General features: G+C 42.7%; 2 protein-coding genes across 3 annotated transcripts in view; both read left to right on the top strand.

The window, feature by feature from the left end:
* Nucleotides 1-520: 520 nt before the first annotated feature.
* Nucleotides 521-12,311, top strand: PCMTD2 (protein-L-isoaspartate (D-aspartate) O-methyltransferase domain containing 2). Its single transcript, XM_042884771.1, has 6 exons — nucleotides 521-606; nucleotides 2,727-3,059; nucleotides 4,518-4,620; nucleotides 6,347-6,518; nucleotides 7,489-7,612; nucleotides 8,993-12,311. Exons 2-6 carry the CDS (start codon nucleotides 2,753-2,755, stop codon nucleotides 9,373-9,375), a joined length of 1,089 nt encoding a protein of 362 aa, XP_042740705.1. The 5' UTR covers nucleotides 521-606; nucleotides 2,727-2,752; the 3' UTR covers nucleotides 9,376-12,311.
* Nucleotides 12,312-15,416: 3,105 nt separating this feature from the next.
* Nucleotides 15,417-19,171, top strand: part of LOC122187348 (peroxidasin homolog) — a 42,728-nt gene continuing 38,973 nt past the window's right edge. Inside the window, exon 1 of one of the 2 annotated variants that reach the window (XR_006181284.1) lies at nucleotides 15,417-15,718. Coding sequence is in view for 1 of the 2 variants with exons in the window: in XM_042884780.1 (XP_042740714.1) it covers nucleotides 15,555-15,718 (164 nt within the window). In the remaining variant the exon portion in view is untranslated. The remainder of the gene's footprint in view (nucleotides 15,719-19,171) is intronic. The other variant, XM_042884780.1, reaches the window with a different exon arrangement.

The following is a 19,171-nucleotide window of genomic DNA, read 5'->3' on the forward strand; positions in this document are numbered from 1 at the left end:
AGGCCAACCCTCACCTGGCTCCAACCTCCTTAAGGAGCTGTAGTGAGCAAGGATGTCTCCAGTAAGGCCTGGGAGATGCGCCCACAGGCTGTGCAAAGGCACACAGTGGGAAAAAAGTGTGTCTCTATTTAAACCTGATGCACACTTAGGCCACGTCTTGGTGCGGTGCGTTGTCCCAGTCCCTGTGTACACCCGCTCTGCACTTTGGCCTGATGTTATCCCTGCTCTGCTGGCCATATCAGCCTGGCAACCTCAGCTGTATTTACACATATTCTACACCTACTCCTGCTCTGCTCAGCCATAACCCTCAGCTCCGATCTGACCGCCTGCTGTGAACATAGACAGGCCCCCTATACAGCCCCACCCTGCACTCAGCCAACCAGCCCTCCGCCCCCCCCCCCCCCGGGGGCGCTCAGTGGTACCGTCCAGGCAGCCCCCGCCCCCATAGCACTTAGCGATGCTCTCCCCTCTCCCCACCTCCCCGACGCGATGGTGCGTGCCACGCATGCGCAGTGCGCGGCCGGCGCTCGGCGGGGCAGTGTTTACAGCTGCGGGCAGAGCCGGGCCGGGAGCGAGCGGGTAGAACCGGGCCGCGCTGCCTCCCAGGTACGGCTCAGTGGGACGAGGATCCTTACGTAGCACGTAATGTCAGAGCGAGTGATGTTAGGCTGCCCGTGGAGGCGAAGAACTGCGCTTTAGTGTGTTGTTCTTGTGCCCTGATTGCGTTGTAACGTGTGGGCTTTGTTTTTGCTGCTCTGTTCGAGGCGTGTGACGGAGGGCGTTCTGTGGGGGGTGGTTGTGAAGATGGCAGAGGGCTGCTGTGGTGCTGGAAGGCTGCTTGGTGCCGTGCCTGCGTTGTCATCTGCTTGTGGTTTGTGTGCGAAGTACAGCTGGGGGTGCGGGGAACCGAATTGGAAAGGTTTGTTAAAGGTAACGCCTCCCCATGCTATGTGTTCCACCTCCCAAAGGGAGAAAGGCAGGAAAAGAATACGAATGTGGGATTAGCCGAAGTGGGTAAACCGCCATCTGCAATAAAACACTTGTTCTGTTGGAGGTCAGTGAGTGCTCAGCGAAAGTCATGCTTCAGTGACACCTGTAGGGAGCCGTGTGTCCGTGGGGCTCCTTACGGACTGTCTGCGTACTTACTGTAAGTCCTTCCTTACTTGCTGTCTGCTGAGCTGATAGCAGGTCAGACCTGTTGTCCCAGCGGGGGTTGCGTGTATTGGTTTGGGATCCAAAATGCAGCACTGTTAAAGGCTTTATTTTTATGCTTTAAAGCTGAAAATGCAGATTTTTAATAACAAAAGCAGAAAAAAAAGCGCAAGTGCTTAATGTGTTAAACAACAGAAGAAGTCGGGAATTCCTTCAGGAAAGAGTATTTCAGTGCAGAGTGCTACAGCGAGTGTGTGCTGCCCGTAGGCACCCAGCCCTCCAAGTGTGGCTGCAGCAAGTCAACCTGTGTGTAAAAAGAGAAGGAAGAATCGCGTTGGCTGATGAACCCACCTAAGTCTTAAATTTGCTGTGAAATTGCAGCACCATAGTTGTCTTGTGTGTGTGTAGAGAAGCTGAAGGAGTTACTATAGAAAGGAAAGGGGTGGTTTTCTTTTTCTTCAAGGTTTGCTAGTGGTCTGATATTGGGTTGGTGTGTTTGAGGCTGTATTGAAAGAATGGATTAAAAACTAGCTTGAATTCTTTGCATAAATGTACGTCTTATTTTCTGTCTCTCTGTAGGTGATGGGGCTGGTGTGTCACTTGGAATACTGTGAAACTTTCTTGGGCTCTTGCAGGTTTTTTGTTTCCTCTGGAAGTGTTTAACTTTCACTTTGCTGAACATAACAAACCCCAACAATTTCGCTGTAGGCAGATCTTCTGATCCCAGGAACGAATTCTAAGGCTCCTGCTTCTGTGGTTGTCACTGGGAGCACAGAAAGGCATTGTAAATAAATGCATTAAAAAAAAAGTTGTTTCTTTTTGAAAAGGGCTGCTCTTCCCCCCCACCCCCCCCTTTTTTTTTTTTAAATGGGGAATGGAGGACAGAAGGTTGGAATAATTTGGATTCCATTGGATTTGGTGAAAATTGTCTCAGCAGCTGCAGTCTGTATTGTGGTCCTTCACTGGTGATGGCCTGTGCTCTGATGAGCTGTGTGAAAGTGCATTTGCTAAGGAAAGCAAGCTGTACCTATATTTAGATCAGAGATTGTAACCTCTGCAAACCCCCAGTCCTCGGGTTTTCTTTGCACGTGCAGCTTGAGGTTTTCCTTTCAACCTGCTTTCAATTTCCTCTTGATACATTAGAAATAGTCTACAAGTAGCAAGATTTCTGACTGGCAAGCCAGATTTAACTTATTGCTTGGATTCGCAGTGAAGAATGACCTGTGAGCATAACATCTAAAGTAACCCCCTGTGTAAAAGGGCTCAGTGGAACAGCTGACACGCTGGGATTATGTCAGTGTTGTTTGAAAACAATCATCTAAGTTATCTGTTCTAATTTTCCCTACTGGTGTCAGTACTAAATACCAGATCTGCTCTATTTTCTTCATGGTTTGGTTGGCTGGGATGGTAGTAATGCTTCTTTGGTTTGTTTGTTTGTTTTTGTTTGGTTTGGTTTTTTTTTTTGCTGCTTGTTGACCTTCAGGTACATACCAGTCTCTCACAAAGGATATGCAGCAGCATACCTGAGCTCAGATGCATTCTTTGCACCTCACCTTCTCTTTATTCTTCTTCAGTTCTAGTGCTTACACAAAGGTTGAAGATGGGAGGTGCAGTAAGTGCAGGAGAAGACAACGATGAGTTAATTGATAACCTGAAGGAGGCACAATATATCCGGACAGAGCTGGTAGAGCAGGCATTCCGTGCCATTGATCGAGCTGACTACTACTTGGAGGAGTTCAAAGACAATGCCTACAAGGACTTGGCATGGAAGCATGGAAATATTCATCTTTCAGCACCCTGCATTTACTCTGAGGTGATGGAAGCTTTGGATCTGCAGCCAGGGCTGTCATTTTTGAATCTTGGCAGTGGCACTGGCTATCTGAGTTCTATGGTTGGACTCATCTTGGGTAAATAACTTTTCAATCGTGCTAACTATTTTCATTAGGCTTTTGTTGTGTGACTTATTTTTTTTCTTTTTAAGAAAGCCTTGAAATTAGGAAAGATGCATTCCTCAAGTAATGAAACAAAATGATATCTAGCAAAGTAAAGAATGCATTGATTCAGCTGGCCTATTTATCAGGATTTCATGCAGCTTGCTTTCTGGATCTGGATGGTGTCCAGGTTTCTGTGGCAAGTTGGAGCAGGCACCAGTGCAGTTACACAGGTTACTCTTGTGGATTCCTGCAGGACTGGCACAAACTTTGGTTTGTTGCTGCTTAAGCAAGAGCCCAGTTCAAGACTTCAGGAGTGGGAATGCTGTTGCTTAAACTAGGTTTGAGCATGCTCAGAGAAACCTCTGACTGTAGCTGCTCAGTGCCTTGTTATTTTTTGTGCTGTCCTTTCTGGACTGTAACACATCTGACATCCAGTTTTGGTTCTTATCAATATGTAGGTGGGGAATAGGATCTGTGGAAGCATAGTTCATGCATCAGAACTGGTTTTGTGACCACATCCGCAGTAGGTGAAAAGCATCAAAGTAATATTGTACAATAGCAGTCTGCCCTCAAGCATTTCTGAAGTCAGTGTTTGTCTGCTTTTGGCTGCCAGGATAAATAAATGGCTATGGGGTATGTTCTGTCCTCTTGTGGGGGTGTAAGGAATTTTAGCTGCTGGAATGTTTCTTGTCAGGATAGAGCCCCACTCCTACATCCCAGGGCCTTTTATGGAGTCACATTTGTTGTTTTCTGCTAGGTTTGTTAGGTTAGTTAGTTAGTTAGATTGCTTGTGGTATTAATAGGAATGGGAGGGTGGTTGGACTAGGTGATGTTGCAGGTCGTTTCCAACCTTGTGATTCTGTGATTACTTTGGTTGCCAATATGTTACTCTGGGAGTTGACTCTTCCTCCTGGAAAGGTTATCAATCAGAATATAAAAAACATGAGTGCTGAGTAACATCTGTATCTTTCTAATTTATTGTTGTTAATTGAGGTACAACTGAGGTCATTGGTCCTAATTTCTTTGATGAGGAAACTTAGCCTATCAGAAAGGGGTATAATATAAAACAACGTAGAGATTTCAGGAGGATTTATTAAAATATGCTCTACACCTTAGAGTTTTCCCCGTGTGATCAGCTTCAGATCAGCAGTGTTTCTTCACTGTCAGTGTTTCCCTCCTGCAGTCGACTTTGTATAGTTAAGCCTGCTGATTCCAAGTGGATGGTGCAAAACACCCTTATTTGCTGTCAGAGATTGAGTGTAGGGTTGTGCTTCCCATTGTATTAGTAAGATGCCTGACTCTGCACAATCACTGACTGGCTGCCTACTTGGGGAGTAATCTGGTACAGGAAGCAACCGAAACTGTGTTAGTTGTGCTGCATTTTGTGTTGCCTGTTAGCATTTCCTGGTACCTGTTCTTTTAAATTTTCAGGTCCTTTTGGTGTTAACCACGGTGTGGAGCTTCATTCTGATGTGATTGAATATGCAAAGCAGAAATTGGACTTCTTCATCAAAACAAGCGACAGCTTTGACAAGTAAGATTTCAGAATGGCCATTGAGTTCCATCTCATGTGCTTGGCTTTAGTTGGGGCAACTCTGCATTCAGGGTAATCTGAGGATTCTGGCTCCTTAGGATTGTTGAGCTGCAGTGTGTGACCTTCTAAGCTCATATGTGTTGTGGAGGAGTTTCAGAAATTGTTGTGGTGTTCCTACCAGCAGCTGTGATGTGACAGAGCCTGAAAGAAGCTGAAAACAGTTACTTATTTTACAATGCAATTACAGATAGCAACTTGGAAACTGCAAGTGACAGTAATAATTATGCTTGTGATCTGCGAGTTATCAGAAGAAAATGAACTGATGTTGGTAGTGACCTAATATGTTTAGTCTCAGAAGAATAGAAATGGTATCTTAAAACAAGGAGGTATTTTTATAATGATTAAGTTAGTACTAAAGCTGCTTGGAAATTGATTTATGTTCTCCCTTACAATATCCATTCTGCTGCTGTCAAAATTAATAACTTTCTAGCAGGATAACCATTGCCAAAAGCAACCTCAGCAATAAAAGTCGTAGCTGTCTCGTTTTTGGATCTGTCTCACAGTTTGTTCAAACATGAAAGGAAAACATCTCTGGCTACCTGAAAGTCGTCCTGTTGTGGGAGGAAGAAAATTGAAGTCTTCAGTGATGGAATTCAAACTACTCAGTTTTGTGCTGTTACTGCAGTACTGGAAAGCTGCTGATAAGAGCCATCTTTTCTTGATGCTGGCAGCAGACTGAAATTTTTCTGCCTGGAAGGTGCTTGCACACAGATGACTCTCTGCTTCCCAGAGTCACGTTGCTATTGTTTGAACAGGGGTTTTAGGGAAGGCTTTTTTCTCTCTCTGGGCAGATAGTGATAAAGCAAAAGTCAACTGAATTCAGAAATCACTGTGACTAGAAAACTGGCATTGCTGATAGATTATGGCTGCTGGGTTATCAGACTGTTACAATGCCACGTGTGGGGGCTGTTAGCCAGCTGCTGTGAAGCCTAGCATGGTTGCAAAAGCCAAAAGCTTGAGGAAGTGTTTGGGAGTAAGTAGGTACTGTGCTGAGGTGCTGGCAGAAGAATATATGTTGTATCAGCTCTAAAGCCTAGGCCTTAAAGCTCATGTGGATTTTGGAGTATATACAGAAAGCAGAAGCATTTAAAATTTACTCAATTTGATTGTAAACTGAATCAAAAATGAAACAGACAAGAAGTGTTTTAAGAAGAGTGAAATCATGGCTATTTTGAAGTGAATGGCAAAACTCCCATTGTGTTCAGCACACGTTGCTGAAGCATCAGCCTTCCCCAGAACATCTGAAAGACGTTTAAGAGCTTCTGAAAATGTTGAGGACCTGGTGCAGCAGTCCTCAGGTCTCCACTTCTAGAATTGCAGGTCTAACGCTTACGTTTGGATATTATAACTGAAAGAGCAGTAGGTAACTTAAAACTTCAGCACTACTTAATTTTATGCAAATCAGGTGTGAAATTATGCCTTGATACCCTTCAGAAGTGTTCATCTGAGCGTTCTCACCTCGTTCTTTTTGTGGTTTTGAAACTTCAGCTGTGCTCTGTTTTTGATCATCTCCAGAACACAAAGGAGAAATGCCATGAAATATTTCTGAAGTATTTCTCATTCTCCTCATTCTTCCAGAACCACAGAAGTAATTCATTTGCTAAATTGTGATATTCTTGTGTGATATGCATTTTCTTGGTGGTTTTGGTTTGCTTTTTTCTTTCAGATTTGAATTTTGTGAGCCATCTTTTGTTACTGGAAACTGTTTAGAGATTTCCCCGGACTGCACTCAATATGACCGCGTTTACTGCGGTGCTGGAGTTCAGAAGGAACATGAAGACTACATGAAGAACCTCTTGAAAGTTGGGGGAATTCTCGTCATGCCCCTTGAAGAGAAGGTTGAGTACCTTTCTACCTATTTGTCAGTTGTTTTCAATTCTGATCTCAGTGTAGCCAATAACTTTTTTTTGTTAATTTGCACTTCTTTCAGCAGTGGTTTGGCAAATTGCAGGAAGCATGAGATGCACCAGTTTTCATTCAGAATGGAAGCAGTACTCTGAACGCTTCGTAGTGTTTAAGTTCTACCACAGTATTCATAGCATGTGGTGATCTTTTGTTGTTAATTGCAACTTTATTTCCATGCTGCAGGAAAGTGTAAGAAGGCTTTGTTCAAGTTATATAATCTAGCACTGCACTTATGACAAAGTACAAAATTGCTTTTTGGAAGGCTTTATACTCTAACTGGCTTATGAAAGAGCTTGTAAGTTGTCCCTATTTACAAATGTCAATGGTTTTTAGTAAAATGTGAGTTACTGCTCTGTCTGTAAACTCAATATGGTAATTCAGATGATCACTTAACCCAACTTTACGTCAAAATTTGGTGTAATCTAATAAACTTGAGTGGTCAAGGTGCTAGGCTGCTGATGTTCTACTTCCTGCAAGGTAGCTGGGGTTAACAGTGCAGAGCTTCTTCTCATTAAGATGCATTAGTGGTTGATTTAAGCTGTAACTGATATTCAGTGTGTTGCAGTCTTCCTTCAAGACTGGATGTTCATCTGAGACTGATGTTTTTTCTTACTGGTTGGACGTGGCTGTTCTGATTCAGGACTGGGGAAGGAAAGCAGGGTGACCCAAACTGCCAGTGCTTATATTCTATTGCATTGGGCAGAGCTACCTGGGGCTAATTCAGTCAGGATGTCTGAATTTTCTGGAGGAAAACAATTGATTCCTATTATTACCTGACTTTTTACTGTATTAATTTCCAGTACTGTAGCCACTTGCAGAGGCAGAGGCTTGCTTGTTCATTTTCTATTTAGAAATCTTACTGTATTTCACACAAAGGACAATGATCTCCCTGTTTTGGTCTAGTTAACTAAGATAACTCGTACTGGTCCTTCTGCCTGGGAAACCAAGAAGATTCTTGCTGTTTCTTTTGCTCCTTTGATTCAGCCCAACCACACAGATTCAGGAAAGTCGAGGCTTGTTCACTTGCGTGAGTACAAACGTTCTTGGCTATGGGGGGGATTTCATCTGCTGTTTGGCTAGAAGATGTATCTTGCTTCCTTAGTTGTGACGTTGCTATGTATATTTCCATAAAAATTATTCCAGCTGGTTTTCCTTCTTGGAGCAGTTGTCCATTTTGATTGGGTTCCAACAGAGGAATCCTATCTTTGATCCTAGCAGCAGGTTGACTCAATCGTGTAGAATAAATTCTAAATATTAAAGTTGTGTGTAAAAACAAAAAAAAACAAACTATACCCAAGCTTTAAGGAAATGTCTGGTCATTACAGGCATCTGTTTCAATCCCAGACCACCTGCGTTCATGGTTTTTGGGCGCTGTGCTGTGGTGGTAAAGAATACATAAATGGTAACTGTGAACAAATGCAGTCCTACCCAAAACAAGTCAGAATTATCCTCAGCCTGGAACAGTTGAGGAATCTGAGTTGTGCAGTTTTTGGTTAGCTGTTTGAAGTGCAGTTGTATGCCATGGCCCCAATCTTCAGCTTAAGACTTCGGTGTAAAGCGGCCTCTTAAGAACGGGCAAAGACAAAGATACTCATAAAGAGATTAGTCAGGCTTTGGTCTTATTCTGGAAAGGTGTCTTTGTGTGACAAAAAGCAGCTCAGTAAGCAGTCTGTACAGCACCATAAAGTCCCCTAAGTCTGCATTTGAGCACGCTTTGTATGGTGCCTTTGTAGGCAGACACGCATTGATGCTATATGAGTTGTGCTGTGAATTTACATGCTGGCAGCAAATAAACATAGAAAAATGAAGTCTTCCAAACTATTAGTGTGGGAGGGTTTTTATTTTAAACACAGTAAGTTATTGTATATTTCTAAAATTACTTTTACCAAATGGTTTCCAGCCAGTCTTCTCCTGCTACGTCTGAAACGGTTTTTGATGAACATAAATAGTACTTATGTTTTATAAATAAAGAACTTGGCAAAGCTGAAATAAATTCACAATAGGCAAATCGTTTGTGGGTGAACTGAAATAGACTTTAGGTCTAGATATCTACAGAAGGAAAATATCTGGGTTATTAAATAGTCGCAGTATCAGTAACTAAGTCCACATTCTTACAGTCTCCCAAATGCGTATCTTAAAATAATTGTGAGGACTTGACATCAAAATACGAAACTCTTCTTTCATCCCATTCTTTCTCTCCAGTTAATGAGAGAAATGCGTAATTAAATTTTGTTTGGGAAGCTACAATGCAGTTTACCGGCGTTGACAGGAATTGAATGGAGCTGTTGCTGTAATCGCAGCAGGGAATTCAAGTGGCCTGATTTAATTTGAGCAAATGCAGCTTTTCCTGAGAGCGCTCTTGAGGAGACTTTCTCCATCTCTGTTCATGATTTTCCTTTTGTTTTAGCCCCTGTGGCAGTTCGCAGCCTCCAGGACCTGGCTCGCATCGCCATCCGAGGAACCATTAAAAGAATTATACATCAGGAAACAATGAGCAAAAATGGGAACGGCCTGAAGAACCCTCCTAGGTTTAAACGAAGGCGTGTGCGTCGCCGTCGCATGGAAACTATTGTTTTCTTGGACAAAGAGGTCTTTGCCAGTCGGATCTCCAACCCATCGGATGATAACAACAACTGTGAGGAGACCGAGGATGAGAGGCGAGAAGAGGAAGAAACGAAACCCTCTGAACTAAAGCCAGATCCCCCTGTAAACTTTTTGAGAGAAAAGGTCTTGAGTCTGCCTTTGCCTGATCCCTTGAAATATTACCTGCTTTATTACAGGGAGAAGTAATTTCCTTCTAGGATATGGGAGTAGGCAGAAAATAAAATACTACTTAGGGCTTGACAAACGTATACCACTTGCTTGCCTGCTAATATGACCACCCAAGGCAGTAGGCTGATTGGGGAATGTGGCTGCTGTATACTTAAACATTATAGCTTTTTTTAAGTTTCCTCTTTCTTCTTGGTTGTGTGCTATAGTTTTATTCTACAGCAGGAATTCCTTAGGTAGCAAGTTGGTGAAGTGCTTGACTGCTTACAGAACGGAGGATTTAATTCCCTGAAACTAACTGCACAGAGATGGCTGCTCTACTGAATTGCAGTTTTTAAATGTTCTTAGATTCTTAAGCAGTTCCCCAAAGACCTTTGGTGTCTGTGCTCTCTCCCATTCTACCTGCCGTGTGTTTACCATGGTGTGTGTTCAAAGGAGGATGAAGATTATTAGTAAAAGCTGACCTGGCAAATCTTTTTCTTCTAGAAATGTGAAAAAAAAGCACAACTTTTACAGAAAAGAAGTTCTGGTGTTACTCTTGAGATGTCCAGATTTTGAATGCGGAAGGAAGGCATCAGCTCCCCTTTGGTTGGTCCCAGCTTTGCTTTTTTTACATACTGATTTTCAGTGAAGGGTAGAAATGTTTACAGATTATTCGTTTTCTTGGTGGGAAACACCTGTTTTAGAGTATTACATGTGAAATTGTTTTTTGTTTTTTCTTTTAAAGCAGTGGAGTCAGGTGAGGAGTAGTGAAGCTGAGCTTTGACAGGATGCTCAAGTGTTCAAAGTTGTGACTGTTGTCTCCAGAAGTGTTTACAGAGTAATCCTGAATGGGGATGAGGGTAGGGAGGAGATGGGCAGCAGAGATGGTGAATACTGGCTGTGAAAGCAGGATCTGCAGGTTTTGCAGTGATGTGTGAACTAAAATCTGCTTGACTGGAGTGGAGCGCAGAGCTCTAGCCTGGGCATGGTTTGTATCCTGGGAAATGAGCCAAAGAGGTCTGTGGAGGATATGTGGAAACTCTGGAACACCAAATTGATGTAATTCTGACTTAGGTGTTCCTGTGTGCACCCTTGTCATAGCAGGGTGGCTGGAATGCAGCTTGTGTACACGTTAGTCCACATACAGCAAGTGGAATGAGGTTGCCTTGGCAGTTTATTACTGCAACAAAGAAATAGATGCTTTAACAGACTTGCATCAATGGACAGAAGAGCAGTGCAGTTTTATGGGTGTTGACTTTTGATTTTTATTCCTAAGTCTTCCTGTAATGCTGATGGGAGGAGATTCCACGCTGATTTGCTTCGACAAATCTGCATAGACCAACATAGCCTGAAAAGAAACCCTCGAGCTCATACTGATGTGTGGTACTCCTATGGCTGAGGGTAAAACCGAAAAGAATGGCGGCAGAAAAACACTTAGTAGGTAATGAAGTTATGAAAGATGTTACCCCATCAGAAGCACTTACATCGGTATCACCTTGATATCTATTTTAAGCTGTCTCCTCAGTTCCTGAGGAGGAATAAGACTCTCTTGCCAAAAAAAAAAAAAGCTGGTTATTCATGTAGTGGCATTGAGTTGCACAATGTAATGATAAGTAGAGTTTCAAAGTTCTGTGCAGCTTGAAAAACACACAGATTCCTCGTAGTTATCTCAACCCAAGTTGGAGAATTTTGCCTTGTTTGATGGGCTTTTTTTGGTCTTTGAGATGATGATCTGGTAGGTGTGGTGTGGCAGGTGGCCACGTGGTATTGAAGCAGCTGTAGGCTGTATCTTGCCTGCAGTGCCCCCAAGCTATTGAATCATCTTCCTTGCTCCTTTGGGTTTTTTTTGGTTTATTTTGAGTGGGGTGGTTCTGTGGCCACTGAGCTGATGGCTTCCTGTAAACTTCAAGCATCCATCTCGTACATCTGGCAACCACAGGGGATTTCTTTCTGCAGATGAGAATTCCGTGTATGATGATAAATGGAGGCATAATAAAATCTGCATAAAGTTTTTCTTGCGCTTCCTCAAAGGCTGTCATCTCTGTGTTTGTTAGTTATTTCTTTAGAATAACTGTCAGACCAGGTGTGCACCTTTCTGTGTGGTGGCACAGCTTCCATGCCTCTGCATATACAGGGTGCGTTTTACCTCTGGCTGGCAGGTCATCCTTCCATTTATTAATGGCAGAACTGTTCATGGATGTCATAAAGAAGTTACTTTTCAAATTGGCACCTGAAGTTCATGTCATGCTAATGAACCTGATTGAGATTCTGTTAACATTGGCCAGTTGAGGGAGAGCATCTTTTGTTTAGCTCTGTGTTGTTATTTTAACCGTTCCCCAATTTTCCAATTCTCAAAGGTATTTTTTTTATCACAGATTTTCACCAGCTTTGCCTTTGTGTTACATCTGCTAGACTTTTGCAGTATTCTGGTTTTCTGGATGAGGTTGAGTAAATAAATACATATTTATACAGAAAATATGTTCTTGGTTGTCCCCTAGCCAAAAAAACAACCCCCCAGATCCAAACAAACTCGTAGTAGCAGTTTTCTGTGTACTGTAATTGTGAAATAGCATTGCTTATAGTGTGTAAAGGAAGGGGAACTGTAAATGCATTTTCCCTCTGCACAAGCACTTGTACTGCAGTTTTTGTATGTGTTGTTAGTAATTATGGCATCACTGTTTGGTTGGGGGTTTTTTTTGTGTGGTCTGTAAGCTGTCTGTGAGTTTTACCTGCTTTGACTGTTTCTTTTTTAGTCTTTGCTTTCTTTGTGTGTGACTCCCTTTAGGTTTAGACAGCGCAGTAAATTTGCAAAAAAGAAATGGTCTTCAAGCTGCTTTAATCACCAGTGTGTAAGCTGAAAAATCTGTGTGTGGGAATGGATTGAACTGGCCTGAGGCACACAAAAGTGGTAAAACTTCCTTTTAATGAGTGTTTCTGTTTCAATAAATTCAGTAAAGACTTTTTAGCCTTCTTAACGTGGCTTTGCATCGTGTTGTGATTAGAATGCTTTGTAGTTAAGTACTTATTTCCATAATTGAAAGTTAAGACACTAAACACTGGTTAAGAGCACTTAATCATATGGTGCAGGTGCATAGTTTGTTTTAGATGACCTCCTCAGAATGTAATCAAAAGAAACCTGCCCATCTGATGATTTCCAAACATTTATGTAATGGAGTTGTGCAAGATTTGTTTTGGAATTGGCATACACAGCACTCACTGGTCTGGATTTTAATAGAAAACAAGTGAGTTCACTCACCTGGCTGATAGGTTTATAGAGAGCAGAGGTATCAAGAGCTCACTTAGGCTGTTTCTCTGTTACCAGACACAATCTCTAAACCAAATGTGACAAGACCTTGTTTAATGTGTTCTCAATTACCACCATCTTTGTAACTGCTCTCTTACCTCCTGTGCTGTGATTTAATTCTTACTTAATGCCAATTTTAGGAGCTTATTCCAAGGCTTCCTTTTCACTAGTGTTGAGAATAATGCTTTGGCTTCAATTGTAATAGGGAACTGTTTATAATAGCAAACCCAGCTGTTACTAATAGAGTGTATCTATTGACCTTTATTCCATGTGATAGTTATTTGTAGATCGTTTCTTCCTGTTGTCTGCGTGTACGATAATGTCCTTTTACAAGCTATGAAATGGAAATAGTGCAGCATTAATGCTTTCCTTCATGTGATGCTTGCTAGGAAAAAAAAATCCCTTCCTGCTTTGGAAAGCTGAGGATGTGTTGTAATGGTGTTAAGTAGATGAAATTTGTCAAGACAGGTAATGTTTATGTTTCAGGTAATGTTTATGTTCACTTCATAGTAAAATATATGTCTCAATTCCCTGGGAAGTGATGAAATCTTCAGAAGGTGTACTCTGAAATTCTTCTGCTGGGACAGAAGTGGTAGATGAAGACAATGCAAGGGTGTTTAAAAACAAGAAAACCCCAGATTTCTTCTATGTTAGTGTGGAATTCTTTCTAGCACAGGCTAAAATACTTAAGCAAGGGGCACAAACAAGAACATTCATTCCAGTCACTTAGGAGTTAACTTTTGGTTCTTGTTCAGAGTTGCACACTCTTTTTTTAAACAATTTGTCATGTTAATGCAAAATAAAATGAACTAATGGATGTGTAATGGAACTGTGACTGGTAGTGCTTCATAGCATCTCATTCCTCATGGGGAGGAGATGGGCAGAGCAGGAAAGGTATCCTCAACTTCAAGCAAAGATCTGCTTCTAAGTAGATTCAGGGTTGCAGAACTTGCTTTTTTGCACTCCAGTTATTCCCATTATGCTCACGTGGCTGTTGTTAAATCTGCTGGCTTTACTAATTGTCCAAATCTCACAGAATACATAAACACACATCAGTCCCTTCCAGAAGCTGCCACCAACTGCATGACAACCCAAGCAAAGACTGCACACTGATGAGCAGCGCAGCTCTCCGGTCAGCAATGGAAACAAACCTGGAAAGGGATTATTTTTTGCAGGTGGTTGGTTTATGCTGTGGCACATAACTGAAAGCAGAATCCGTGAGCTGTCCAGATGTGCATGGAAGGTGGAGACGACTTGTTTGTGTAGGAGCAGGTTGAGTGGCCACTAGAGGACAGTATGCACAAAACCATGAGTTGGGTGCACAGGGGAGCTGGGGAGGTGTCGAGCAAACTTGCCTGCTTTCCCAAGTGATGCCAATGCAAACAAACAGTGGATTGATTGAGCCTTAGGTGCAGAAAACTTGCTGCATTATGCCTTCTTCCCGGTTGGAAATAAAATAGCTTTTACCAAGCTTGACACGCCTGATGCTCTGGGAGTGATCAGCTATGAGACATCAGCTGCTGTATGACGACAACTTGTCCAGTGTTCGTTGACACACAAGGCTAAATACCTGGAATATTTCTGAGTGAAGAGAAGATATATGATCTTAATATATTCTGGAAGGTATCATATAAACCTTGATTGACAAGGACTTTGAGAGGGGAGGCTGGCAAACATAACCACGCAAAGCCACACACACACAAAAAAAAACCCAAAAGCCCACCACTTTTGCTCTGAGTGCTCAAGTGACAAAGTGTCTGAGGGGGAAAGCAAACTGGGAAGGTTGCAGGCTGCCCGGGGTAAGTACTATTTCCCTGTGTTAGCTGTGTTGCAATGTACAGTACAAAGCAGATGTGCAAGTTCATGGGAAGCTCTGGGTTGATTGCACAGGTGATGTGGAATGATGTGATGCTTCACGCCGAGCCTTAATGCTTCACGCTCATGTCTGTTTAAAATACACATGTAAGAACATACCCAGTGGTAACTGTAATGTTAAAGCTATTTTCATTCTAAGTGTCTTTATAGTGATAAGATTGATAAATTAAGCTGGGCACACATCTTTCTTTTTTGCATTTTTTAAATCCTCCAAAGAGCTGAACAGATTGTGGTGTGTGTTTTCTGCAGGAGTTACTGCAGTCCAAATATGGTTGCTCTGATTGTTTCTTTCCCTCTTCACCCCTTAGTTGCCCCTTTGTTTTCTTCCAAAGCCCCAGCATTTCCCTGAGTGGTATCTTTGTGTTATGAAACTGCATTAACTAAAATATTTGGAATAATATCTGACCAATTTCCTATGACGTGGCAAAATGCATCCAGCTGGGGGATTTTAGGTCTTTATTTCCAGGCTATTTATCTGTTAGTCTCCCTTTTAAAATCTCTTATCGGTAGCATTCAAAGTGCCCAGAAGTGATGGGAAATGCATTTCTCCAGATGTTACACATACATGCAATAACTATCCCCAAAGTTGTACTGTGTGCTGCGTTTGACAGAGGCTGTGAGATGAGATGCCATCCTTAGTCTGCAGTCTGCTAAAGCAGAAATTTTGGCTTAAAACTCGAGTCCAGGCTGTCAGAATCCCAGTGATTATTTTGGTCATCGTCCATAAAGATGCATTATGGAGTTAAGGATGCCTAAGGAGTTAACCTGCTGTTCAAAGTAAGTAACAAGGCAAGAATAAATAAAAAAATTAGGACTTAATATTTCAACGCTGCAATTAAAGAGGGGTGGGAACAGCCTGATCTGCAGGGATGTACATAATGGCAGAGAGGGTGGGCGGTTGGACTGTCAAACTGCCTTAATTTAATTGCAAACACATGCTGATGAGTCCCCTCCTCCTGGACCTCAGGGCTGGGAAACTTTTTTTTTTTGTCAGCTCCCTGCAGCTCAGGATTGAGGAAAATACACTCCAGCAAACACCATGCTGATCAAACCTTCAGCTCTTCTGGGCTTTTGGTGCTTTCTCCTCCTGCCTCGTTCCTCCTGTTCCTGTCCTCCTCGCTGCCTGTGCTTCAGGACCACAGTAAGATGCATGCATCTGATGTTGGAAACCATCCCTGACATCCCACCTCAGACGAGCATATTGTGAGTAACCATTTCATTTCGCTGCCTTTCTTATCTGCTTGGTGTTCAGGAAATAAAAAGAAAAATGCCTTTTGTCCTTTATTTATTCATCCTTGCTGCAGGATTGTCTGCGCTTGAATCTGTTTCATGCTTTCAGAACATGAACTGCTTCTTTTGCCATTAATTAATGGTTAATGGGGCAGTCAGTTGGGGAAATGCATACTAATAATGCCACACTATCACTGGAAGACGGTTTTGGGAAATCAGGGGTCACAAATGTTAAAACTGAATTATAGAAGGGTACACAGTTTACATTTCAGAAGGATATGGGTGTAGGGGAGAGAGGAAATACTGCAGTCAAAAAAAAAACAAACAACACCACAACAACAAAAAACTTCATTTTTCGTAAATAAAACCCCTTTTTTCTCTAGACTTTTAAGTTTTGGCTTTCCAGTTTGTATCTCAGCTGTGCAAACCAGATGTGAAGTTTATCAATGAAGCAATAATTGGGGCATCTCGCGTTCCTTGAGAAACAAACTAAACCTGTTGAGTTGGCCGTGCCTGTTGTGGAGGGGGCTGCTGGCTGTGGCCATTCAGGTGGAGAAGGTGGAGGAAAAAGGCATGAAACACTTGCAGTAAGAGATGTTTAGGAGACTCTCAGGTCCAGGAGAGCACTTTCCTGTTGATGTATAGGAGTAAATCCTATGCTTAAAGGTGTCTTCAGGGTGCAGTGCCACGTGAGAAAAGTTCAAAGACTTTTTTTTTTTTTTGGTAAATAGCAGGAAAGACTTGTCAAACATCGATCTTAATGCTCATTCTCCTTATGTCACTGCTGTTTATGAAACTTATCCAGCCCTGGAGGGTTAAGAAGCCTGTCTCTGTGCTCCTAACTAAATCTGGTCTCAGGCAGAACATCTGTAGCAGCGTGTCTCTTACGAACATTGCACTAATACTCTTAATGCATTTTACCTGCTGACAACTTGATGGGGCAGGATGCTGGCACAATAGTTGTTGCATCCAGGTCTGCTTGGGTGGAAGGGGAACACAGAGGTTCTAGCAGTAGAGGCACACAGGAAAATGCCTGCACTTGCTGCAGCTGCCAGAACTGCCACCTTGGACTCACTGTGACATGGGGCAGAACAGAATTCCCTTGAGGCATTCAAGGCCAGGCTGGATGTGGCTCTGGGCAGCCTGGTCTGGTGGTTGGCAGCCCTGCACATAGCAGAAGGGTTGGAACAAGATGATCGTTATGGTTCTTTTGAACCCAGGCTATTCTATGGTGTGTGTGTATATATAGAATCTGGGCATGCTTTCTCTCTAGGCTGGTGATGCTGCGGTTGCTGCAGTGTGATAATATCTGCTTGATGGTTTGTTGCATGCTTTTTGGGTAGTGGCTGTCTGCTCTGCAGTAACTTACAGTCTTTAACTGTCCAAACTGTTGCCAACCTTTTTCCCCTTACAGATTTTTCTGCATCTTTAAGTATTTAACATGTACATACTGCTTCTAGCAAAGCAGTTTGCTGCTGCTTGTTTAAACATGTCTTACTGGGGAAAAATTTGGGTGGTGGGTTTTATTTTTTTGGCAACTTATTTCCAAGCTCGATAAAGCTTTATTTTCATTCTTAATTCCAAACAAGACAGCATTTGTTGTTGCAATGAATAGCCTGACTGTGCTTCCTGTGAAGATTCCTCGACTGTAGAGGGAGAGAAATGTACTGTGCTCACCAACTTTTTTTCAGTACAGGAATGGTGTATTTCTGAATGATCTCAGACAACACACTTCATTCTCTTGTGCTGTGGGGAGTAAGATGTGACTGCTTATCTGTGCAGCTTTAGTAAAAGCATTGGTAGTATCTGTTTGCAATGTATCTGTTTGCAATTTAGCTGACATCGAGTTTTTTTGTGAAACTCAACCTGGACAGGTGGACAGATTTTTCCAGTGCACCCTATGCAGTCACCATACTTTTCTCTCCCCTGCCGTGTCTCATCTGCCAACTAGTTAGCATTTGCACTGCTTGTAAATGGGCCATGATTTGCATACTTAACCATTTAGAAAGCTGATTCATTTCGTTTGAATGTGCTAACTGTAGCTTTGGGTGGGGAACTGTGGTTCTAAGCATTAACAAAGTGGTGTAGGTGTGTGATATGAAAGTGGTGTTGTTACAGTATGAGACTACTGTCTATATGGGCTGGTATTGCTGAGTGAGATTTACCTGGTGTATGCAGACAATCAGAAGTGAATAATTATAAGTAAAACCCATACTGACAATTAGTGATCCCCACACAGAGTGATACGAGCTGTTAGCAGATTGCATGCCTCTGTATGATGTGCAGCAAGCAAAGACACTGACTTTCTGGCTGTCTTAAGGATTTAATGTATGCAAATGCATTTGCCAGCAAGCATCCCATTGTATCTGTTATAAATAGCATTTGAATAATTACACTTTTTTAATTGTGAAGGATTAAAGAATGCTTCTTAACCAAGCCCCCGACTGCTCCAGCTTTTTGGTATGTTAATTTTTCTGCTGGGAGGAGAACTGTTCGTTCTCAGTTTGAACACTGGGAGCGTATAGCAAGAATGGTCTGATCGTGGAGCTATTCCGAGTCAAAAATGTGGGATCGTGATATTTTCCACATTTGCCCATTGGTATGAATAGGACCAAGGCTGTAACTATGGATTCAAACCCCGATCAGAGGCTCCAGCTCTATTCCCTTGCAGAGCAGCTGCGGCTTCCAGATGAGCATTGCTTTGTAGTTGCAGTTGGAGACTTTCTGACTTCCGTGACTCCGTGCCACCCTCTCTGCAGTGCTCCTAGTGGAGCAGGGAAGTCTCCTCGCCAGCACACGCTGTGCCTCGACCAGCTCTGCTGGCACATGGCCCCCAGGGGTTCTCGCCAGCTGGCGGCCCTTGGAGCAGCCCGTGGTCCTCTCGGAGCGATGCTGGGGTTGGCATGGGCCCAGCTCTGGGATTGATGAGCTGTTACTGGCTCCTCTTTGGTCGCCATTTCGCTCCTCCCTTCGGAGTCCCAGCTGGGTGCAGCCGAGGACCTGGCCCAGTGTCTGATTTTAGCAACAGGCTGTTTGTCTTCGGTAACGATGCCTGTTGGTTTTATCCTGAGCAAAGAGTAGGACGGCAAGAATGGCTACACGTGTACAGATAAGCTGTAAAAATTCACGATGTTTTAACTGCAAGCGTATTTTGGCTGCTGTTTGTTCAACTGGAACACGATTCTCCAGATGTGATCTGCTGGTTACTGCTGGGATTCACGCCGTTTGTTTAGCCAGCAGCCCAAAGAGGGGAACAGCTGTGAAACATACACTCCGAAAATTTCAATAAGTCTTTAACCTTCAAAGCCGTTTGTCCTACAGAGTGACATTTAAAACAATAAACTTTGAAATGTGTGGGCATGAGTAGAAGAAATCTATCGAAAGAAGTTCCCCTCTGGCTGGCAGCTAATGGATTGCAATCCAATT

The sequence above is a fragment of the Lagopus leucura genome, unplaced genomic scaffold, assembly GCF_019238085.1.
Source record: "Lagopus leucura isolate 7727_CA_CO unplaced genomic scaffold, USGS_WTPT01 Super-Scaffold_100045, whole genome shotgun sequence".
NCBI lineage: Eukaryota > Metazoa > Chordata > Aves > Galliformes > Phasianidae > Lagopus > Lagopus leucura.

What these genes read in the sequence shown, in the direction of transcription:
- PCMTD2 (XM_042884771.1), top strand. Translation starts at nt 2,753, where the DNA reads ATGGGAGGTGCAGTAAGTGCAGGAGAAGACAACGATGAGTTAATTGAT. An exon ending in TATGGTTGGACTCATCTTGG is followed by an intron (nt 3,060 to 4,517) that starts GTAAATAACTTT and finishes TTAAATTTTCAG; the next exon opens with GTCCTTTTGGTGTTAACCAC. An exon ending in GTCGAGGCTTGTTCACTTGC is followed by an intron (nt 7,613 to 8,992) that starts GTGAGTACAAAC and finishes CTTTTGTTTTAG; the next exon opens with CCCCTGTGGCAGTTCGCAGC.